The sequence below is a fragment of the Haemaphysalis longicornis genome, unplaced genomic scaffold, assembly GCF_048455015.1.
Source record: "Haemaphysalis longicornis isolate Haplotype H1 unplaced genomic scaffold, Haemaphysalis longicornis Haplotype H1 scaffold_1, whole genome shotgun sequence".
NCBI classification, from domain to species: Eukaryota; Metazoa; Arthropoda; class Arachnida; order Ixodida; family Ixodidae; genus Haemaphysalis; species Haemaphysalis longicornis.
The window spans coordinates 166,291,770-166,315,164 of record NW_027526203.1 but is presented as its reverse complement, the minus strand read 5'-3'; the positions used below and the strand labels follow the sequence as shown (position 1 = coordinate 166,315,164).

General features: G+C 47.1%; 1 protein-coding gene and 1 non-coding gene across 3 annotated transcripts in view; both read right to left on the bottom strand.

Moving 5' to 3' along the window:
- LOC144138996 (lysosomal aspartic protease-like) overlaps positions 1-22,242 on the bottom strand; it is a 44,892-nt gene extending 22,650 nt beyond the window's left edge. For both annotated transcript variants that reach the window (XM_077671501.1, XM_077671505.1), the window contains exons 1-4: positions 22,083-22,242; positions 17,869-17,992; positions 8,695-8,818; positions 4,378-4,535 (exon numbers count right to left, since the gene is read on the bottom strand). In XM_077671501.1, the coding sequence (XP_077527627.1) occupies positions 4,378-4,535; positions 8,695-8,818; positions 17,869-17,992; positions 22,083-22,177 (501 nt within the window). In that variant the 5' untranslated portion in view covers positions 22,178-22,242. The remainder of the gene's footprint in view (positions 1-4,377; positions 4,536-8,694; positions 8,819-17,868; positions 17,993-22,082) is intronic.
- On the bottom strand, positions 15,949-16,021 carry Trnar-ccu (transfer RNA arginine (anticodon CCU)). The gene has a single exon. It is a non-coding gene; the product is annotated as a tRNA-Arg (tRNA).
- Positions 22,243-23,395: the final 1,153 nt, after the last annotated feature.

Sequence of the window (23,395 nt, the reverse complement as noted above, 5' to 3'; positions counted from 1 at the left end):
CTGCTTTACAAAGACGTTTATTCCTCCTCATCCTCCTCCTTGTCCTCGTCCTCTGAGTAATATGTGTACCTACCCGCCGCCTCAGTGTCTTATACTTCACAGTCCTGGTTAGTAAAGAGTTAGTACGAGGCCCCACCCCGTATACGGTAGAAGTTCCACATAGCAGTACATGCTAATGCCGAATCCCGTTCCAAGTAATGTGCCTTTAGTCTTTACTGCCGACCGGAGGGGCCCCATAAAGTAAGCAAACAGTCCTAGCAGCTGAAGCAAAAACCTCCATGCTTACCTCAGTGTGAAAGCATCGGTGAAGTGAAAGGCAAGAAACAGCCGTTAAAATGGGGTACAAGCATGTTCACGTTAATTTCGGTGCAAAATAAATATAATGATCCGAAGTCAGAAGGAAGGAAGAATGTAGAAAAAAGGCAGGAAAGTTAACCTGGCTAGAGCCTAGTTTGCTATCCTGCACGTGGGAAAGGGGAAATGGGCAAAAAAGAGAGAGGAAAAAAAAGAGGAAAAGTTGGACCAGACACGTATTCCCAGCACTGAGGCACTGACAGTGATTGACACTGGAGGCTCTCAGTCTATAGCCTAGTGTTCAAGTTCGTCGCCCGTAGAAAACGTAATAGTTCCTTAGTCGCCTTCTGAGCGGATGACTGAGAAGGCCAGTGGCACAGAATCTTCTCCTCCGAAAATGGCCGCCGAGAGTCTAAGTTCCTCAGTGCTGATGACAACTTCTTTCTTGCAGGCGAGTAGCGTGGGCACTCGCATAAAACGTGGCGTATTGTCTCCGATGTGCAGCACGTTTCGCACTCCGCCCTTGCTGCCATTCCTATTATGTACGAGTAAGCATTTGTGAATGCCACCCCCAGCCAGAGACGGCAAAGAAGAGTTGCGTCAGACCGTGGGAGGCCTAGTGGAAGGGGACGTTGCAGGTGCGGGTCAAAGGCACCAATGCGTGCACATGTGAAATCTTCTGGAGACCATTGGGAGATAGCTGCTTCCCGGACAAGAATGCGGAGGGCCCTAGCTGCGTCCGTCCTAGACAATGGGATGAGTACAGTTGTCGCTGTTTGATGCGCTAGCCGGGCGGCAGCGTTCGCACTTTCGTTGCCGACAATGCCGCAGTGGCTAGGAAGCCACTGTAGGGTGACATCATGACCCGCCTGGGCAACACGGTCGTACACCATTCTTATTTCTGTCAGGAGATGTTCGTGAGGTCCCCGGCACAGCGCTGACTGGAGTGACTGAAGTGCAGGCTTCAAAAAGCTGTTTTGTACACGCGGCTGCTGTTCTCTGCTACAGGGTTTGTTTCAAAGGGCTATTATATTTCTGAGCGATCGTGCCCACCCCCTAGAACCTTCACACTGTATAGGGATGCGACTCCGCGCATATTCTTTCGGTGAGAAGTATAACCAAAGATTATATTCTGCACGTATATCGTGTTCTGAGATTGAGATTCCTTGCGTGTTCGTAGGTGAGCCCAAGTCCAGGCCAAAGAGCCTGACAAACTTCTTTTTGCAGACGTAACCAGCGCCTCCATTTGAACTGAAGTAGGTGTGGATGCCGTGTAGGTACAACCGAATCTCTAACGGTTATCGCAATTCCATTAGTCAACTCCGCTTTGCGCTTTACAAACCAATACCTAACTACTAGCACAGTATACTAACAGCACAACACGTAACTCCAACGCAATATTATGCGATGGCGGTAAGCAAAAATTGAACTTTTGCCCTTTGGACCTCCGCTTTGACCTCTAAATTTGGGGAGGAAAGCTTCGTTTTACATGCGCCGGCTCCGGAGCAGCTGTAAGAGCGCGCCAAGTTCCTTGGCACTCCCGCGCTCGGTTGAAGTTGTTCCCAATCTGAAAACCAGATTTCTGTTCTATGCATGCGCATAAGGATGCGCTTATTACTTACAGGGAACAGTTTCGGCCAGCTCTTCTAAAGCTAAGCTATATGACGTCCGGTACGTCCCGTATGCACAGCGAGAAGACTGTATGGAAGGTAACACTGAACTTTCTTTAATTCAATTTGTGCTGGTCCTATACGCCTAAACACTGATCATAGCCTGATATTATAACTAAACCCTTCTTCTTTCGGTCCCCAGTCAAACACTTGAGCCGCGATGGTGTACGTAACTCTGTCGCGTGATATCCCAATTTGAACACTGAACGGACATTTTGGGCATAGATCGGTATAAGGATTCTTCTGGTGGAAGACTACCAATGGGCTTTCGTCTTACCGCAAATAAAGTATCTCTCTCCCTCTCCCCCCTCTCTCTCTAACTCTCTCCCACTCCCTCTTTCCCTTGGAAAGTGGCAGTGCAACCTTAGTCGGACCCTTTCGCATCCGTCGTGAGCGTAGGCAGAAAACTCAAAGCTGCCAAATACATTCCGCGTCTCAGTCATCGGAGGAGCTGGGTGACCCGTTATCTGGTGTGGGGAGCAAGATCAGGATGGTACACCTAACCGAACAGATAATTCGCATAAACGATGCGCCACAAAATCGCAGCTACGCTTGTCAACGCCATCTTTCTCCGAATTTTTTACCTCATTGTGCAACCAGTGGGGAACTCGTTTCCTACAGGAATGTGTCACCCCAATTTACCTTCCATATCACCATTCAAGGGTCATGTGCATCACTTTTCTCGACTTTTTTCTAAATCTTATATGCTTTCAGAGCGTAGTCAACAAACACACTCAGTACTTAAAATAGGGGGTCACAAAGTACCTCAGCCAAAAATTACTGATCTAGGCCAATCAGATAACTTAGAAACCTGCTCAAAAGAGGTATTCTCTTTCCCGGTCTTGGCGTTCTTCGAGCGCTCGAATAACGTCATTACAGCGGTGTAACGGCTATTGGTTGCCTTTCTTTCAGTTGCAGCAATCAATGCATTTGATAGTCACTTAAAGAGACCCTGCAACACTTTCGATAAGCGTTTTCACTCTTTCCTTCGCGTTTGGAACCACTGCGAAAGCTATAGTTATCGCATGCACGGAGCGACACTGAGTGAGTTGCTCGTCGCATCAGATACGCCTTTCATTTCTGCTTTGTTTTTGTGGCTTTATTTTTAAAGTTGCTATCGAAAAGCGTTCATTGCTGTGACTGAAGGAAAAGCGGCCAACAGCCGCTACATGGCCTCAGTGACGTAATTCTCGCCGTCGAAGAACGTCAAGACCGGAAAAGATAGAAAACTCTTTTGAGCGAGTTTACAAGTTATCTGATGGACATAGAGCAGTAATTTTTGGCTGGGGTACTTTGCGACCCCCTAGTGTAAGTACTGAGTGTGTTGGGTGACTACGTTCTGCAAGCATTTAAGATTTTAAAAAAGGTTGGAAAGAAGTGTTACAGGGTCCCTTTAATAAAATGCCACCAAAGCAAAGCAGAAACGGAAGCCGCATCTGCTGCGACGAGCAAATCACGCAGTGCCGCTCAGTGCTGGCGATAACTGTAGCTTTCGCAGTACTTCCAGACAAAGGGGAAAGAGTGAAAGCGTTTATCGGCAGTGTTGCAGAGTCCTTTTCTGTATACTTTAACTTCCTTGTTCCTATGCGAAAAGTTCAATTTTGATTCATTCAGTGTTGTTGAATGGGATCGCTTTAACGCGCCCGAGTATCTTAATTTAAACAAGGCCGATGCACTAAAAAATGAGATCACTTGTACGATGGTCGGCGTTTATTACCCACAAAAGAATACGGAATACAAACAGAGAAGCCCAAAAGATATTTCCGATATCCGTAAGGCAACACTGCACGTGGTGGGTTCAGGTTAATGAACTAGGGCATATTTCTCCTTTATGGAATTTCCAACGGTATCAACTATGTAGCCTTAGCTGTACCACAGGTCAACAATCTGAAAGCGCGCTGCGGTTTACCTGCAAATAATTTTCGCGGGATTTAGTGCCTAATTCATATTCAAAGCCACCAGGCGATTATTTAGAGTAGAACAATAGGATCTAAAACCCATAATTGCCAATAACTTACACAGCATACTTATCAAAGGAATGTTCACAAAAGAAGGGCATTCGATTATGTAGCACGTAGGTGAAAATCTAGTGAATAGTGACGTTCTCACAACCTTGTTCAAAATTGTGTACATAATGCCATTCTAAATTTCAGTTCTGTGCTAATATAAGAGGGTGGCGTGTCTTAAAAAAAAGTGCAGCGGAAAGGGGGCATTATTTTCCATAAAATTAAAAGAGAAAGTACAGAATGAGGGGTATGCATCGTCGGTTGTTAGGAAGAAATTTAGTTTAAAAATAGCAGTTTGAGAATTGATCTTAAATTCCGGCAATTGTCAACTTTAGCAGAAGGTGCCGACCCAGTCACAAGTAATTGTAATTATTGATTGATTGTTCGACTGACTGATTGAGTCTCACCTGGAGGAATCTCTGGTTCTTAACGGTACAGTTTCCAATCGTGACGGCGTCAGTGGCGACCTCGCCGTAGACGGTACCACCTGCGTAGCTGATGTTCACGTGCGTGCCGTTGCTCACGTGAGTGCTCGACTTGGCAGAGTCATACTGCTGGTGAAGGCCTTGGGAAAGACAGAAACGGGAAACCACCTTTCCAAAGCCGCCAATGGTGATTTGCGAAAAGTTCACCACACTATCAATGCGTAGCATTCTTTGCCGAGTACCCCAACATCCAGGACCGTTAACACCCTGTATTTTCACAAAAAGGCAGATATCGCGGAAGTTCCACCTGTAATCACTATAATAGCGTAAATAGAGATAACTGGTCGCACAAAATTTTGACAACTAAAAAATAAGAAAAATACACAAAATTAGGCAAAATGGCGAAACGTGTAACGCCGTGCATTTCCACAATGAGCAGATTAAGCTAAAATTCTACCTGTAATCGTTATAATAGCGTAAATGGAGATACTTGGCCGAGCGAAAATTTGAAAAACTAAAAAACTAACAAAAATATAAAATAATTACGAAAACCGGAAAACCGTGTAACGCCCTGCGAAAAGCAAAAAAGCCCGCGTGTACGAGATTTCGGCGCACGTTAAAGATCCCCAGCTGGTGAAAATTAATCCGGATCCCCCCGACTACAGCGCACCTCATCGCCTGCTTTGCGTCAGCGCGTTAAACCCTGCAATCGATCGATCGATCAATCAATCAATCAATCAATCAATCAATCAATCAATCAATCAATCAATCAATCAATCAATCAATCAATCAATCAATCAATCAATCAATCAATCAATCAATCAATCAATCAATCAATCAATCAATCAATCAATCAATCAATCAATCAATCAATCAGTAATGCAGATTTCGCGAGTGTTCCACTTCAAATCGTTACAATAGCGTAAATGGAGATAAGTGATCGGACAGGATTTAGAAAAACCCAAAAAATTTGGCTGTAAAAACTCACACTCAAGACAAGCGACATGAGAATGCTACGAATTTGTCGATTATTCTCTGAATTTCTGCAGAATTTCGGGCCGCTAGTTGCAGACACATGGCCTGATCCACGGAGTGATTTTTGGCACAAAATTTAGCGTAAGACTTGAAAAATCCACACAGCGAAAAAAAAAAAAAAGCGTCGCAAGAGCAGCGTGGCTCCCCCGCTGCTTCGAAATGCTACGCTGAGGTAGCAGGGGCGCACGCATATTCGTCTGTACCGTCTATTGCAAAATACAATGCCTAAGGGGGGATACCACAGAACCGAAAACGCGCATTCGTAAAAAGGAATTCCTCAGTAAGGCATGAGCAAGGCGGAAGCAAGTACGAGCAACGTGCCGATGAATTTGGTTGGCATGTTCCCCTCAAAGCTGTCGAGAAAAGGGATGATGAATGGCGCCGCCCGCTGCGTTCGCCGAAACGGCACGCTTTATTCGCAACTATAATTGCGCTATTTCGAAGCACCGGGCTTTATTTCGGATCTTTTCGAAGGAATTGTCGGACGTTCACTCGTGATTAACAGTGCCGGAGGCCACGTAGGCGAGTCATTAGCGAAAATTAGGCGTGGTTTCTGCTTGCGCGAACGCGTTTATTGGACCGCTACGTGAGGTATTCCATGTTTCCAGCATGTTGTTGTAGCAGTGGACAAGTGCTGCAAGCATCCATTCCGCGGCCAACCTTCCGAAATTCTGCAGCCGGTTTTTATTTGACATAAAACGTTGTTTCTGAGCTTTATTAATTTCTCCGCAGGTTAAAAATCACCAGGTGGTAAAAATTAATCCCGAAACCTCGACAACGGCGTGCCTCATAGCCTAGGTGCAGCTTTCGTGCGTAAAACTCCCCTAAATGTGAGTTTTACTTGACCATCGCAAGAGTGTTGCGCATTTTATCCTGGAGTCAATTTTCGCCGTAAACAACACCGCTTTCTCGTCTTGGTGCAAACAAAAGTATTCTGCGGAAATTCCAGCAGCATTTACCTCTGCTCTACAGAAAACCAGCTAATAGTTAGTTATAAGGGTCCTAAACACATCCCGCCGGCTCGGAGCGCGCGCGTGTGATCTTTGTCGTCGAGTGCAGGATGCATACGCTCCAATCAGGAGCGTATGCATCCTGAGGAGGAGCGGCCCTTTATCAAGTTCCCAGCAGTTTTGCAATGTTGTTTTGCAGAAGTTTTGCAATCCTATGAAACGGTATTCACACCAGAGATACTGCCTACGGATCCCCGCGTGACTCCAGCAACAGAAGACAGAACGGTGCACCACCACGTTGTTTGGGACTCACTACAGCCCAAGAAAACATTCGTTTCTTTACTGCGGGTGGACGATGTCGCAGGCCGCTATCCCAGAGCATGACGCCTGAACAACGTTGGTGGGGGATTCATTCGTAGTGCTGCAGACACCGCCTTAGTGGGGAGAATCCTCTTTTGATCACGCTTCGCCTACATGGCCTTTCCTCGTGACCCTCGACTACGACGATTACGGGGGTAACAGCAGTCGCTTCTTAACGGAGCGTATCGCACTAGAAGGTATCGTGTCAGTACGTCAAAACTTTCGTGAATCCGGCCCCAATGCACAGGTCCTGAATAATACAACCGCACTTCCCCGGGACTGTTCCTCGTGCGCAAGAAAGCTTCCCTGTGTGGCAAAACTGCACTGACACTGTAAGAGAGTTATGTTCTATACAAAACAATACAATACAGTACCATACTACGGTATAGTATACTATACTATACCATATCATATAATACTATACTATACCATACTATTATACTACACTACACTACGCTATACTACACATACTATCTATACTATGTTATCTATCTAACCATCTAAGCAGGCGAAGGGGACCTCCGGACACCTTTTCCAACACACCTCCATCCCATTCCTGTTGTATTGAAAACAATTAGTCCACAGTCCACCGCACCGCGATGCGACTCGTTGTTTTGTCACTTTAAGCGATTAGCGACGCTGAGCTGTGGTCAAGTGCAGCACCCGCCATGCTTGTCTTAAAGACAAGTGCCTGTGCTTCTGGCTTCTTCCCGCCTTTATTATTGACACCATAATCATCACCAACCTATTGAGGTCCACTGCAGGACGAAGGCTTTTTCCGTAGACTTGCAATCGCTCCTATCATACTTTGTCCAAACCCATCTTTTGCCACCAAATTTTCCCACTCCCTCACTCGCTCAATCGCTCACTCACACATCCCTCCATCAAATTGTCAGTCTTCTACTCACAGTTGCAACCTCTATGACGTGCGCTAAAAGCTTCGCTGGCCATCCACCTTCACAAAATGGAACGGCTTATGATTTTTGAAAGTGAAGCTTTCTTTTCCTCGCTGACGGCGACCGTCCACACCAAAGCGCAGCGGAGGAAAGCCGATTTCCTCTGCAGATGATGACGATTTAGGCTGAAGTGAAAGATTGTCGAACCGTGAAGCTTTCTTTGGTTGAAAGCCAATGTATTCAAAGTCCAAACCCAAAGCTCCAACTCCGAATCGTTACGCCCGAAACGCAATGCAAGAAAGTCCACTCACACAATTGGGTTCCACAAGTACCTCAAGAAAAAACTGCTTCGCGTGGTTGCAATTGGAGCTGTAACCTACGCGTTATAAAGCCGACGTCTATCAGATTGCACCATTCCGGCCATTCGGAGTTTTGGCTTTGACTTTGGCTCAGGTTGCATGGGAGAAAGCTTCGCGTTTTAACTATGTTTCTTTGAGAAATGGGCCTTGATTTTTTTTTCGTTGCTTGTTTGGCCGACAGCGGCCTAAGTTCTATTAGCCTGATGTAATTTCAATACACATTTTGCTTAAATCTGTAGTCCGAAGTGACTACTGCAGTCCTCATAATTTACTGGAACAGTTTGCGCCAGCATTTTCCTGATGTGGCCCACTCAAGCGAAATCTGCTGCTCTAATCAAGCCTGTCGGAGACTGGACATACGGCGTTCTTTTTAGCCAGTCCATTGCGTGTAGTTTAATCCTAACTTTGTATATGAATGCAGCATAAGAATTGTATATGAATGCATATGAATGCAATTGTATATGAATGCAGCAAATGAATTTGGCATAAGCCAGATATATTGCAACCAGAGATTATATATCACCAATCTACTTTTAGAAACGTATTGTTCGCTAATGTCGGTTCATTAATTGGGTCCGTTTTGGAGTTGCTTTTCGGGAGGGGTTCGCTGTACGTGTCGCAGGTTGCTACTTTACTACCAATGAAGGGATACGTGCATAAAGGAAGGGGTATAGCGAGAATCGAGGGAATGAATCTCACTGCAGATGCTCTCCCTGCCGGCGCACATGACCGACGGAACCCACAGGTCCGACGATCCGGTGTCGAACACCACGCGGAAGCTCTGTGGCGGGGTACCTATTGTGATGTCGCCGTAGTACTGTACCTGCAAAAATGACAGGACACCATCTCTGGCGGCAGCCTTTGCACCAGGCGGTAACTAGCAAGCGGCATTAGCGCTCACTTGCATATAGCGCCATTTTCAATTCTTTCTCCTCACGATGAAATAACAACCGGTTGTTTTTACTGTGGCAAGGTTCCGTTTTATGACAGGTCCAAGAATGAATTTTACATTTCCGTTAGTATTGCTTGCTGCTTAATCCGAAATACCGATACCACGTAGCCCACCTTCTGAGGACCCTGCTTGAATGAACGTAAGCGCATGAGTACTTCACCGCTCTTCAGCTGTCATAAAACGAAATCCTTAAGTGCCCCATCCTTCGAAATTCTGCTGTTTTAGTTGTCTGGCATTGAAAATGGCCGTCGCTGAAAAAGTAAATCAAAAGTACATTTGTTCGAACCGGGGCCCACAGAGTAGAAGCCGAGTGTGTTACGATCGCGGTGTACCACTTTTTTTTCTTTCTTACATGGTATTCATACTAATTTTATGCGCTTAAAAGGCGCACTCAATAAGGAGTCTAAGATATTTCCTGTTTAAGAATGGGATTAAGTCAAAATTTCTAACTAAGAGTCCGGAATGCACACACACGCATCAAGTAGGTAGAGCCATTGCGGGGGCTCACTTTGGGAAGCATAGACGCTTCGTACCCGCGCACATTGCTCCCGAAAAAGCGATGTGCTTGAACGAGGAGGTCCGCATGATGATCGATCATTCGTCACTTCCACAAACTTAGCAGCCCCATAAGTAGGAAGAGATCATATGGAACTGCACTGTCTCTGTCCACCACAAGAAATCGGATAACATGCGGGGTGATGCCTATGTCCTTCTTTAGTGCCCATTGTAGAATGTCCCAGACGAACACTGCGTCTGCCCATATCACAAAAGAATGGTCGACAGTTCCAGGTTGATTACACAACCGACAGTTCAAAGACCATGACAAAAAATCCCTAAGAATGTAGCCACGTTTTAACAGGCGGGGTACACGTATGCAATTTAAAGTAGAATGTTTTGGCAGCCGGCTGAACACGTGATAAAAACACGTGATAACACGTGATAAAACAGTGTCATCCCTTACATTCAAATATGGCTGACGATACATAGGCACAGGGAACAAGTTTTCCAGTTATACACGGGTTATCTGTTTCCTGCAGAGGTCAAACAAATATTCCAATGAGAAACGTACTTTCAGAAAATTGAATGTTCCCCCTACTGGAAGAAATCCCCAGGGAGCCCTATAGCCATCATTGGTCCTACGGAGCAAATAAATACGGCAAATGCGCACCCAACCGACGTTGAAGCACTACTCGTAAGAATGGGTGGCTTATATTTCTAACGAAAAGAAAGAGGGAAACCAGTTGGTGTACAAACATGTGGATAAGTCCAAGACCTCCAGATTTTAAGAGAACGAACAGACCATCTCTAAGAAGGGGCTCAAAGCGTGAACTCCACGCAAAAGTAGCGAGCACCCTATGCAGTGCTTGCACTTTATTCCTAGCGCAGTGGAGTGCTTGCCGGACATAGGTAGGCTTTGCAAAAAGAAAACCATTGCGCACTTGAGCACGGGCAAGTATAGATAATTCCCTCCCCATCCATGATTACGTCTTACGCTTAATTCTCGAAAGCGCTGGCTCCCAATGAGGTCCACTGTTACGTATATGGCTAACAGGAACTCCGCTGTACTGTAGCTACTCACAACTCCATGTAATTCCTCCAAAAAACCTGTCCGAGTACCCCACATGCCAAGCCGAAATCCCTTGAACTTTTCGAGATTTAAGGCAGCGCCAGGAACTTCACAAAACTGCCTGGTTAACCTGAGCGTTTCCAAAACACTTTTTTTTTGTGTCGTTACAAAAGTAGGCAGTCATCAGCGTAAGCTAGGATCTCGACCTCGCACTGTGCCAGTGAGGAACCTGTAACGTTCTTATTCAGGATTATACTAAGACATAGTGGTTGGAGGTATAAGCCGAATAATAATGGGCACAATGGGCACCCCTCCGGACGGAAGATTGCATATGAACAGCACCAGCTTTATGGTACAGTTGTTAGAAGATACAGTCATGGAAAATTGAAATATGAACCGCGGACGCGCGGCCGAAGATACCGGTGCCGTCACCTGGCAGCGGCCGTCGAAAAGAGACGGACATGCGCAGTAGAGGTGTCGGGAGCGAGAGTACGTATCCCACTGCGATATCTTGCCCTCACCTCACTCGCACGCTTGCCTTGTCGCCATGCCACAAGAGCGCTGCAAGCACGGTAATACTACGCCTGCGCAGTGAGGGTATTCGTCGTACTGACAGCAATGAAGCACGGAATTGCTTGCCGCTGCGGCCAGTTCTAACGCGGGAAGCGCGTGCATGCTCTCGGAAAGCATTCTATTGCGTTCATCATACGTTATTGAAGAAAATCAGCGCACAGAAATGGAGACAAAAAAAGCATATCGCCTAACCTCTGATGGCATTGCAATGTTTTGCGTTCGTGGTACTTGCGCTCCGGAATTGAACAATTGAGCTGGCTGCCACGAACACGCCTTTGAAGCAGTCATGGCTGAGTCACTTCGCGCATTCGATGCTTGTAGAAAACAATAAATATACCACCACAATTTGTCTCCAATAATATATTGACTGCACGCACTGTGTGCGCTGTGATAATTACTAACAGAACTCAAATATTCATTAAAATTAAGAAGTTAGGCAGCTTCGATTATTCTATAGGCCAGTTGCCCTTGCACAACAATGTTGGCGGCGCCATTTTTTGTTGTTGTTTGTTTTTCGCAGTCACCTCAGTGCTTCTAGAACCCGAGCGGGCAGCACTGAACATGGTTTTGGGCGTGAACCAGGTGTTAATAGCCATTTGCTCAAGTTACTGCACCACAAATGCAAAGATATGTCGGCTATGTGACGCCGGCACAGACCGGGAGCAGGCGCTCGCGTGCCCCGAGAACGCAGTGTCCGCAGTTATTAGTTTTAGCTGATCGTTTCTGGCGGTCCGCTCCGCTCCGATAGCAAGCGGGAGTGCCATTGCGCGTGAGTGGCACGCTAGGGCGCTAGCGGCGATACCGGAGCGGGGCCCACTCCGCTAGCCGGGGCCTCTTAGCGGACCGTCGCGGCCGCTTACGCTACCGAAGGATTCACACATAGCCGCCCCCCGCCCCCCGAGAGGCGAGCGCGCTACGGCGAACTCCATTTCTTCAGTTGAAACACGAGCGACAAAACTGCGAAAGCACTTCCGAATAGGCAAACATGTCCCACACCTCAACGAGCTTTAGAACGGAAGCGAAAAACGTCGGCCGAAGCGCGAGCCTTCATCTATGCAGCGCCGAGAAAGACAGCCTTGTCTTGGCTATTCCAAGGTTGAAAGGCTTTTTTTAAGTATTTAGGACCATTATAACGTATCAGCGACTAAAGTATATTAAAAAAGGTTAAATAAGACACTAAACACGGCATTTTACTTTATTTGAGCGACCAAAATACCAATTCTTACCTTTACTTTGGGATGACGTTTTGGTTTACACACGCACAGGACACGACCAGGGACGCGAATGATTCCCCATCGAGGGAGAAACGGTTATCGCTTAGCTAAAATCCTTTCTATGACGCTCCGGTTGTGCTTAGCGGGCCGTCGTGGATGGAGCGGTCTGTCAAAAATGGTCAGCTAAAACTCTGTGTTATCTCGCGCCGCATCGCTAACACAACTGTTTTCGGCTCTCTTGCGGCATGGCGACAAGGCAAACGTGGGAGAGAGGAGAGGGCAACATATGGCATCGAGTAAATGGAGCTTTCAATAGCTCCCCGGTACCACACGAAGTACAACCGGTTATACCCAATTGCAACAGTACAAAAACAGGCCAACCGGCAAAGAGAATTTTGTCCACACGAAGGTGGAGAGAAATTAACGGGAAAGACTTTCTTGCGACCCACCGCCAGGGGGACGAGCCCGGGGGGACCCCTCTTGTCCCCCCTAGGAAAAAGCCGGATAGGGTGGGTTGCTGGGAACGGGAACTTGGACATCGGGTTGGGTTATGGGAAAAAGGGTGGGAATGAGGGAAGCAATTTTGCTCCAATCCTTTTGTCTGACTCTCTTCCAAGACTGATTGCTCAGCGAGGGCATCAGACAGTGCCAATTGCCAAATATGCGGTCCCTGCCACGGGTTACCGCTCACCCATAGGGTCCGATAACTGGGCCCCAACTGTCGGAGACAGGAAGTACCCTATTTAGTGGCGACGGTCAGGTCCTTCCCGACCCCCAGCTCTGCGGCCGATGCGTACTAACGTCCTCGATCAACTGTCCCGCACAAGGTACTCATGAATCACCAGTGAAGCTTTCCACTATACACGGGTACTTGCAACACCTGCTTTTCACGGTCTCCGGACACATGGCAGTGGGACACGCACCCTGGCTCCCGATACCTCTACTGCGCATGCCCAGCTCTTTTCCCCGACCACTGCCAGGTGCCGGCAGCAGCGGCCGTGCGTTTCGCGGTTCGTATTTCAATTGTCCATGACTGTACCTTAATCCCCCCCCCCCCCCGTAAAACATCCCCAATGCTGCGTGCCTTACTACCCACTACAGAAAACAATCATGTCGAACTCTGTCAAACGCTTTTGCAAGGTCAATTTGCACAAGAGCCACCTATCCTGAAAGAGCAATGTGTATGTTGGTGTAAATACTTCCGCCTCCAATTCCACATGGTTGATATGCTCCAATTAGGCTAATAATGAAAAGCTGCAGCCTACGTGACAAATATTTTGGCAAAAATTTTGTAATTAACTTTACACAGAGAGATTGGATGGTACCCTTCGACAGTTTTCAAATGTTGTCTTCCGAGGTACTTTATACCATCTGGGGGATTTATCGGGAATCTGGAGCTTTGAGGGCCTGACGTGCCCGCTTCACAAAAGTGCAAATTGGAAGCGTAAAAGTTATCGAATAGTGCGTGCCGCGCATGTCAAAAATTTTGAATGCTTGAGAAAGTCCGTGATTGCAGACTGTATTTCGTCCATGAAGTCGACAGCCGGTACTTTTTGCTGTAACAAGCGAAGGTGGCGGAAGTCCTTCTTTTGCCACCTTCACAACTGGAGGATATACGGGTGGCATTCGACCAGGCAATGACTTCCGAAGCTTAGAGCTACCCGCCGCGGTGGCTCGGTGGCTAGGGCGTTGCGCTGCTGAGCACTAGGTCGCGGGTTCAATTCCCGGCCGTGGCGGCCGCTTTTCTGATGGAGGCGAAAAGCAAAAACGCCCGTGTGTACGAGATTTCGGCGCACGTTAAAGATCCCCAGGGGGTCAAAATTAATCCGGAGCCCTCCACTACGGCGCGCCTCATCGCCTGCGTTGCGTCGGCGCGTTAAACACTACAATCAATCAAATCAATCGAAGCTTAGAGCTGCCCTGGTGCTTGATGTTCCTCCCCTTCCTCGTCGTCACAGACAGCAATAGCCTCAGCGCTTCTGACCTGAGAAATGACGTCCTCATATGTCAGCGCACCCCACACTACAGCAAACGCGTCTACATCGACATAGTACCAAAGGAGACGTCTTCCAAAATGTCCTCCTTGGGGGAGCTGACGTCATCTTGGGGCGCAAGCTTCCTTGCAGAGCTTGCGTGGCGAAGCTGCAATGGCGATAGCAAATGGCTATCGTAACCACAGTCACTTGCTCCCAAATACGCACTCTTGTCAGCGGGTGCGTTTCTGTGGCTGTGTGCAGGCGCCCAGCCACCGGGGCGGTAGCGCTTAGTTCGAATTATCTGTAGTGCATACTTGCGTTCGAATTAGCGGGCTTTTTTAAACGTAGGCTTCTATGGAGCTTGGCTAGACCAAATCATGCAGTTCGAATTTTACATAGATGTGAATTACTAAATTTAAAATTAGCGAGTTTTCACTGCATTCAAATAAAACATCCGGTAGATCAAGAAGCCATCGTTCATGACGTAATCGTTTGGCCCCCACCTATCGCTGGCTGACTTTTTCGCATTGTTTTCCGCCTCAATGCTACTGCTTCTTTACTCCGAGCCTATAACGTAGTACACTTTTTGTCAAAGGTATCGAGCCCACCGGGTGCGCAGCGGGAGCCGGCAGTGCAAGGTAGGGCGCAGCTAAGGCTTGGTGTTCCTTCGTCCGTGCCTCGGAGCTTTGAGGGAGAACTGCTGCGCTTGCGGCCACCACCATTGTTGGCTTGAGTGTCGTGCCCTGTGCTTCTGGTTCCCTCTCGAGCGCATCCATCAGGTGCTCGGTGTGTTCTTGGTGGCCGGTGCGCCCTTTGACGTTGGAGTACGTGCCAACTAAATGCGCATCCGGAAGGCCAAAACAACGGCACCGCGAACAGCGGGACGCGTTGTACTCACTGCGAACATGGCCTGTTCTGTGACAGCGCCAGCATTGCATCAGCGTGATGGGTGCTACCGAGAGGGCCAAATCGCCAGCCAAATGAACTTGATAAAGCAAATATACAGTGTAATTCGAATCTTAATCTCCGGCGTCACCGTCCGCGTCGTAGATTCCTTCCCTTGTCTTGCAGTCCTGGAGCACGCCATAGTTCCTCGGCAACTCCAACGTCCGGACCTCCTCGTCGTCAACGCCGTGCAGCAACCAGTGAAGCTTCAGCCCCATCTGGTTCTGCGGGTGTGCAACGAGATAACTGCATTCCTTCACTTCTTGCTCGGCACTCTTGAAAGTCACCGCCCACACATGGTTAATCTGGCACTCCTTCAATGCAATCCCGTCGGAGGGCATAACAACACGGAGAGAATGTCTTTCAAATTCTCGATGAGGAACTCCCGTCGCCTTGAAGAAACACTGTGTTCATAGAAATACATTCGGTCGACAGTTGAGGCAAAATGACTTCGCCTTTCTTACGTTCTTTCGTTTCCATCCCATTACAAGTACAAGAGGTGCCGCTATCGTCGCTAGATCAGAGCTCATGATTCCCCGTCCGTCCACTGCGGTGGCAGGAAGTAGAAATTTTAGGTCACTGCGGTACGCACATTGTGGCTCGTGAAGAGACCGTACCGTGAGTCTCCAAGCGCGGCAATGTCATTTATTGCACAGCAAAAAAAAAAAAAAAAAGAGAGAGAGAGAGAGAAAGAAAAGAACGAGGGGATGCTAAAAAAAACAAAATCACCCCCGGTGGGACTCGAACCCACAATCCCCGGTTTAGGAGACCGATGCCTTATCCATTAGGCCACGGGGGCGAACGGACTCTCCTTGCCTGAAAGTCTTTTTTATATTTTTGCTTGGCTTGAAAAACCACGGAATCACTGATTAGTTAAAGGCAAAAATCCTTTCTAGCCTTCGCTATGGCACAGGTTGTAAGTCTAGTCAGTGCGCCAAGGTCATCGAGCAATAGTAGCAATTCAGGTGATCTACTTAGCGTCCTGTATCCTCTGGCATATTACCATGCTTTCAATAAGATATTCTCTGGCGGAACGCGCGTTTGGGTCGCCATACCTGTCAGCCATCTTCGTGCGCCATAAGCTGCGCATAATCATAAACATGTCATATAGCACGCCTCCTCCTCCCTACGACATGGAAAGGGATTCCAAGGGGAGTGTGGGCAAATTCTTTTTGCAGGGTTTTGTTATCGGTAGGCGAGCGAGTGCACCCATTGCTCGATCCATCTTCATCACTCCATTCACAAAGCGAGCGTCGACGATAACCACTCCGTTGACGGCACCGCAGCCGTTCCAGTCACACCGGGAGGGGTCACGGGGCTGGATATTTTTTATTGACAAATGCTGTACCTGTGTCCGTGTTTAGTCCACTCATCAAAAAAACAAGTGCAGTGCGAAACAACATGAATGAACAATCGAAGCTCTGACTATCAATAGGCAATATTTACGAACAGAGCCAAGCGTAAGAAATGAAAAACGAAACAATCACAGCTGATAAGTGAAATGGCTGCATATAACCGCGCATAAAATGAACTCCCTAACAATGCAGAGAGAGGGAAGTACTACTGACGCAAACAACAGCACCAGCAAATTGTAGGTTTCCAAAATTTCCCACGCGTTCTCATCATAATTACGGCAATTGATGTGGGATTCTTTAAAGATGGGTTCACATCTACACATTTAAAAATGCTCTCCCAAGTGGGCTAACAGTAGTTTGCTTTAAACTGCGCATGCTCTTTCAACTGGCCATTGAAACCTCGTCGGTGTTGTGGCCGCTCTTTATTCACTGAAAAATTAATCTAACTTGAAATTTTGATTCTCCCGCCAAATCATGTGTTTCGTGACATCTGCCATGACGTAACAAGGACAGGTCTTCAAACCAACGTTAGTGCGCTGTTTACTCTGCAGCGGACTGCAGAACACTTTTGTTACCGTTAGTCCTCCTAGATGGCGCCACCATACTGCGCTGGGCTGCTGTCTGCCTTTGCTTTGTTTCTGCCGTTTTTGTTGCGGTAGGTAGTAATCGTTTCGTAAAACATGGGATATGCTAGACAAACAGAATCACGTAAGACAATGTAGCTTACGCCAATCGGCCTGTGTCGTGTGAGACAACTCCAAAGCGCCAGACTGCTGCGCATTGATAACAAGCATAGTGCGCCCACTACCAACAACCGTACGCACTGGTACTTCTATGTTTACGTGTACTCTCGTAACTTCCATTGTTTACCCCAACATTCTTACGGCTATAAAATGAATATGCATTACATTTCAGAAAAAAGAACTCGTTCTGCAAGCTTATGAGCCCTGCCTTAACTTTCGTTTTCTTTTCTCGGCCTCAGGCAATTGCACAGCTTTGCATATTACTTCATAGCTTCTAGTGCGGGAAATGAGCTAGTGAGACGCATGGCCATTCCATTTTTCCCATACCTTATTTGAGCTAAGTTTATGTTATAAGTGGGCTCAGTGTGATTCTAACGGGGCAATCTTTCAAATGAACCAAACTTGTGTTTTTTTCCACATGGCTCCTTTAAGTGAAATATTATATACAACTCGTGAGTGAGACCATATCCTTGAGTTGTACATAAAATTATAATGATATGCTTTCACTGAGCCCTAGCTACACCGAATGCTGACTAAAAGATACTTGCATCCAAGTAGTCCTTTAAGGGCTGGACTACGACTTGGGTTCCTCGTGATGTTCGAGGAGGAGTCAAAGGTATTCCGAGGGCTTCGTGAGTTTCCCGAACAGATCTCATACGTCTCAAGGGCACTCTGAAAACGGCAAAAGAATTGAATACGTGTTGGGACCGCGCAGCTCCCCTCGCAATATTTTGCGCACAGCACTGTTAGATGTTGTTATTTATTTTCATCCTCTCTACGCACACGCTGCGTTTGCAGGTTGTGCTGACTGAACATGATGAGCCTATAGAGAAGGCTAAGAGATACATGGGTGTAATATATCCGCATATAGTGACGCATACACATGTACAGTAGACACCCGTTAAGAGGAACTCGGTTATAACGAATTTCATGGTTAATACGAATAACCCGTCCGCTCTCTTGTAACATGCAAAATGCAAAACAACGCACGCTGAAGAGGAATTTCTGATAATACGTACAAATTATCGCGGTCCTTTTGAATTCTTTTTAACGGAAGTTTGTTTGTATATGCACCAAGTAAAATTGAAATGCCCCTCACAAAATTACAATTTCGCGCGATTAACTGTCTGGTTTTTAGTGCGAGAATAGCTTAATGCCGCACCTCCCCAGTGCAGTCCAACTCATTCATGTGAGCGTAGCCAATAAAACCGAGATAAACCTTGGTCATCCGACAACGACACAGGTGTTCAATCGCTGGTACCCTTGCGGCTAGACGCGCTCATCAATTTCAATTTCGTTACCCGTGATGATCGCGCCAGCGCAGATGGTCTGAACCCCGTTCGGCTCGTATTCGCCACTAAACAGGTCTAGGAGAACGCTACGGGAAGACCGTCATAGACGACGTACGTGCGTCGTCACAGTCAAATTCAAAATCACACCATGAGTAAACGCAATCTGAACAATCTCCATCAATTGTTGCCCAGTCATCTCTCAGTGTGGGATCCATTTCAACATCGTTTTGTAGCGTAAGCTACACTGGCCGAGGTTGAGAAGTTTCGCGTGGGCCTTGAAGTGCCGTGCTGCGCAAGCGCCAGGAGCATTGGATTGGATTGGCTTGGCTTAGATTGGCTTGGATTGGATTGGATTTGCATCGGATTGGCATGGATTGGATTGGATTAAACTGGATTGTATTGAATTGGATTGGAAATCCAATCCAATTGTAGTACGGGTGTGTAGAAAATTGGGTCTGCACATTCGCCGGTCTGCGCGTTCCATAGGAGTGATGTCATAGCCACGGCAGATACACTGGCGCCGGCGCGTGCCCAGCTGTGCCCCTCCGTTGCGGAGTAGCCAAGTCTGACGGTGCGCCGGAGCCGCTTGATAGCCGTTTCACGTGGCTCCTCGAGAGCCGTGCTGCGCATGCGCCAAGAGCAGTGACTGGACTGGACTGGACTGGATTGGATTGGAAATCGTTTTAGCAGCAGAAAGCATGATACCCAGCTAATCCTAGACAATCAGGAAACCTAAGAATAACCAGCTGAACCTTAGCTCACGCTGCGTATATCCTGGCATAGCCGAGCTAATCCACTGCTAATTTTTTTCAACAGATCCTAATACGGTGGAATTGTTTGGCTGCTGTTACAATCTGCACTCGTAAATCTCCATTTCGTGTTGATCGTTAGGTCAAGAGGACGAATGTCTTTTTTAGAAAGTTGATGGTTGCGGGGACGGGTACGTCTCCGCCATCTCATTATAGGAAAGATTCTTCGGTAGAACTGTCTGAAATGCGAGGAGAGAGGAATCCCGTGGAAACCCACGTGACTGAAAAAACAAGAAAGCCAGCTGTTAAGCTCTCAACGTACCAGTATATCTCTTCAAGGCCGCACACATATCAACATTGGCTGCACAAGTATGGCTGGACAAGTACCTTCTATGACAACTTTTCCGCACTAAAGCGCCGTCGATGCGCCAACAACAAACACACGCAAGTCCAATGGGGCACCAGGCAGGTCTGATGCTGTAACATGGTGACAGAACCAACAAGCCGTGCGGAACAAAAGTACATGGACGTTGGATCAATGGGGATGGCGAGGATGGAAGCTCGGGATAAAGTTGCGGTCACTCTATGATGTCGGACGGATGCCCACCATATGAAACGTTTAAGGCAGTGGAGCTGTACAAAACTGTCGCTATAGGCTTGCGTGAACATAGGGAAACAATTACACAAGACACACGATATCTCAACATTCGGGACGAACAGTTTAGCATCAACTTTTTGTAATACTGCAGGAGACGCTGACAATAGTACAAGCAAACCTTGTTAGATGCCTATAAGCACAAAAAATATCATCAGAACTTTCAGTCAGAGCTGAAAAACCAGGCATCGACCAAGAAAAATACTATTTTGTCAACAAAATAATTGTATACCCTATCAAACACGAAACATGCTCACACTTACAAGCCTAATGTCTCCACAATAACCCATGATGAAACAATTGGCGTATTCCTGTTAAAGGTTAAAATGTAATCACAAAGGTCCATTGGCAGGGCGACCTTTCAACTCCCGTAATTTCTACTTTTTCCAAAATGAACATCCGGCCGATTTATTATTCCGCATAAAAAAAAATTGTATGACTCATTCAACAAAACCCCTCTCATTGCGGAAGATTCTAATTGAAGAAATCTGGTATGGGGCGGAAGAACTCTCGAACATAAATGCGTAATAACACTGGACTTCTTGAACAAGTTTTCTTAAACACGCCTAACAGAATTGATAGGTTACAAATAATGGAACAACTTAGCTTTACATTACATAAGTATTTTCCAAATTGGAAACTACAGTCCGAAAATTCAGATATTTTAGAAAAAGTTAACAGTACTGACCTCCGGTATATATAAAAAGAACTTAAAACATCTGACCACAATAGGCTAGCTGAAATGGGTGAACGAAAACTTCTTGAATTATTGGAAAACAAGTGGATTCATGAAACTTCGATTAAACAAAAAAAAATTCAACGAGGATCAGCTTGAATACATAGTAACTTGCTTTTCTAAATTACTCAGAAAACGTAAATGATCACAGTACAAAAAGTAAAACATGGTATGTAAAACTAAAAGTAAAACTACCGTATGTACTCAATTGTAACGCGAGTTTTTTCCCTAATTTTTGCTACCTGAAGTCGGCCCTCGCGCTACAGTCGAATGCCGAAGTTCAATTTGCCTAAAAAGTGCAATGCTGCTCCCAATTCTCATCGACGACTGCAGTACCGGCCATTTCCCGACCTATGTAGTCAACATGTGCCAGAACCGTTTGGATCCACAACAATCCAACATCGGCTCCCTTCATTTTCTTGTTCCTTTGTCTTTTACGCTGGTAGTGACGGCTTTGACGGCGTGCGCACCCCTCGGTGGTTTTCGTTGCCCTCAAGTGTTCAAGTCTCCCCTTCGGTTCCCATTGAGATGGCAACGTGTCGCGTACAGTACGATGCCCGTTACAAGAGACGCGCTATTTCGATGGCTGAAGAAATGGGCAGTTAAGCTGCTGCCCGAAGACCTGACGTGAACGAGTCGACCACCCACGGATGGCGGTTCCGGCGGGAGCGCAAGCGAACCCGGCCAAAAAAATGTTTCCCCGGGCCTCGCCGCAGCCGCCACGTCGAATTAGAGAAGCGTGTTGATTTCGGCGCAGAACAGCGCGACCACCCCATGACGGTGTGTAGAACTGACACAGCTCAAAGCAATCGATGTCAATCGGCAGATAGTCATCCCGCCAACGAAGTTGTAAGCGACACAGGCGGTCGTTTAGTCGCATTGTTTGAGAAATAAATATGCTTTCCGTGCTTCCGCTGCCTGGTGTGAGTATTTCTGCGCTTCTTTCTTTCTTTCTTTCTCCTTTTGCTTGACGCGAGTCATCCCTCGCGTTACCTACGGGTTTTTTATTCCTTTTTGGATGCAATGAAAAGTCCCTCCTCGCGTTACAATCGTGGTCGCGTTACGATCGAATAAATACGGCAAGTTACAGGGACGGGGTGGAAAGGAGATACGAATGGTATCTTCTTCAGCAATCTAGATCTCCTTCCCCGTGTAGTTCACCTCCGCTACGAAAGTGTCTCGCTGCAGCCTCTCTGCCCCCCCCCCCCCCCCCCAGCAACTCCGACCACCGAACACATGAATGGTATGTCAAACTTAAGTTTACTTTCACATTGCTCACGAGTGTGGGACGAGTTAGCGGTTATTTTCACTGTGAAAGCCGTTCTCTTACCTTATTTGTGCGTGCGCCGTTCCTAAAATGGTAATCAGCAGAACCGCTGCCACCCTTATTGTCATTCCAAAAGGTCGTACTGAAGTTTCCCACATTGAGGCAGTCCAAAACGCCGCCGTACGGCTGAATGGCGACACATGAACTCGACGGGTCCGTGAACGCAAAAGCGGTCGGGCCCCGATTATCACTGCTGCCTCAGCGCTCGTACACTAAGAAGCCGACTTACGGCTTCGGTTTCCTATGCTCAGCGCTAGCCGCGCTCGCCAACGATGACTTCTTTTCATCCACGTCACAAAAACCAACTGGTTGCCTCACAGAGCAGGAGCAGCTGGGACGGCTTAACTTCGCTTTCTGAGTATGCGCTTTGGATAAAGCGTGATACATTCGGCATCACCCGTTTGACAAAAACGTACCTGTCAACAGTTCGCTAACGTCCGCTGCAAGACGAAGGCCTCTCCCACAGAGTACACCAATTTTTCTGTACTGTGTCTTCCTGATGCATGCTTTGCACCACAAATTTCCCTTATCCTCCCACAATGGATCGAGCTGTCATCCCGCCTAGACTGTTTCATCGGGCCGAGAGAAACCTCGTCGCACCCTGGCGATGCGTCCCGTGGTCGGCCTTTCGTTCTGTCTGACAGGAGCCAGGGGGCGCGTCCCCGCTTTGGCTGTGCTATCTACGCGGATCGTGTGAATGAGTTTGCCGAGATTTCGTGCGTTTCATTGCCCCTTATTTAATGGAGAGAAACAAATGGGCAATTATTATACTTTTAACTTTGCAGAATAAAAGCTTTTTGTGTTTCGGCCAGCTGAACTACTCTCCCTCAAGCCCAGTGTGGAGTGGCAGCAAAAAACTATTAAATAACAAACCCAAATTTTAATGTTTTCTCTTCGTGGCAGCAGAGTTCATCACTCCAGTTGGGCATTCAATTGTGTAGGGGTAAGGAACTAAAACATAATCGTTTAACCTGTGCCCTTGGGAGGGGGGAGACGCATAGCCGTAACTGCATGGTTAATTGACGCAGTTTACAGAACCTTGCTTCACGATTCACAGCGACATCATTTCTGGAAGGTCGCCTGCCTTACTGGTAAGAGGGCTCCAAAAGGTGTGTATTTGCCAGACTGTCCAACAATCTGCAGGAATCATAGCATCGCTTCGTAGTCGTCCTGGACAACGTGTAGCGGAGGTAGTAAGGCTCTCAACACTATCGACAGTCGACTCACAACCCGACTGACGATCCATAAGGATATATCTATATTCGTTAGTAGACGGTGTCCCTGCCATCTAGCGCGAAACTTGCTCGTTTTGATAA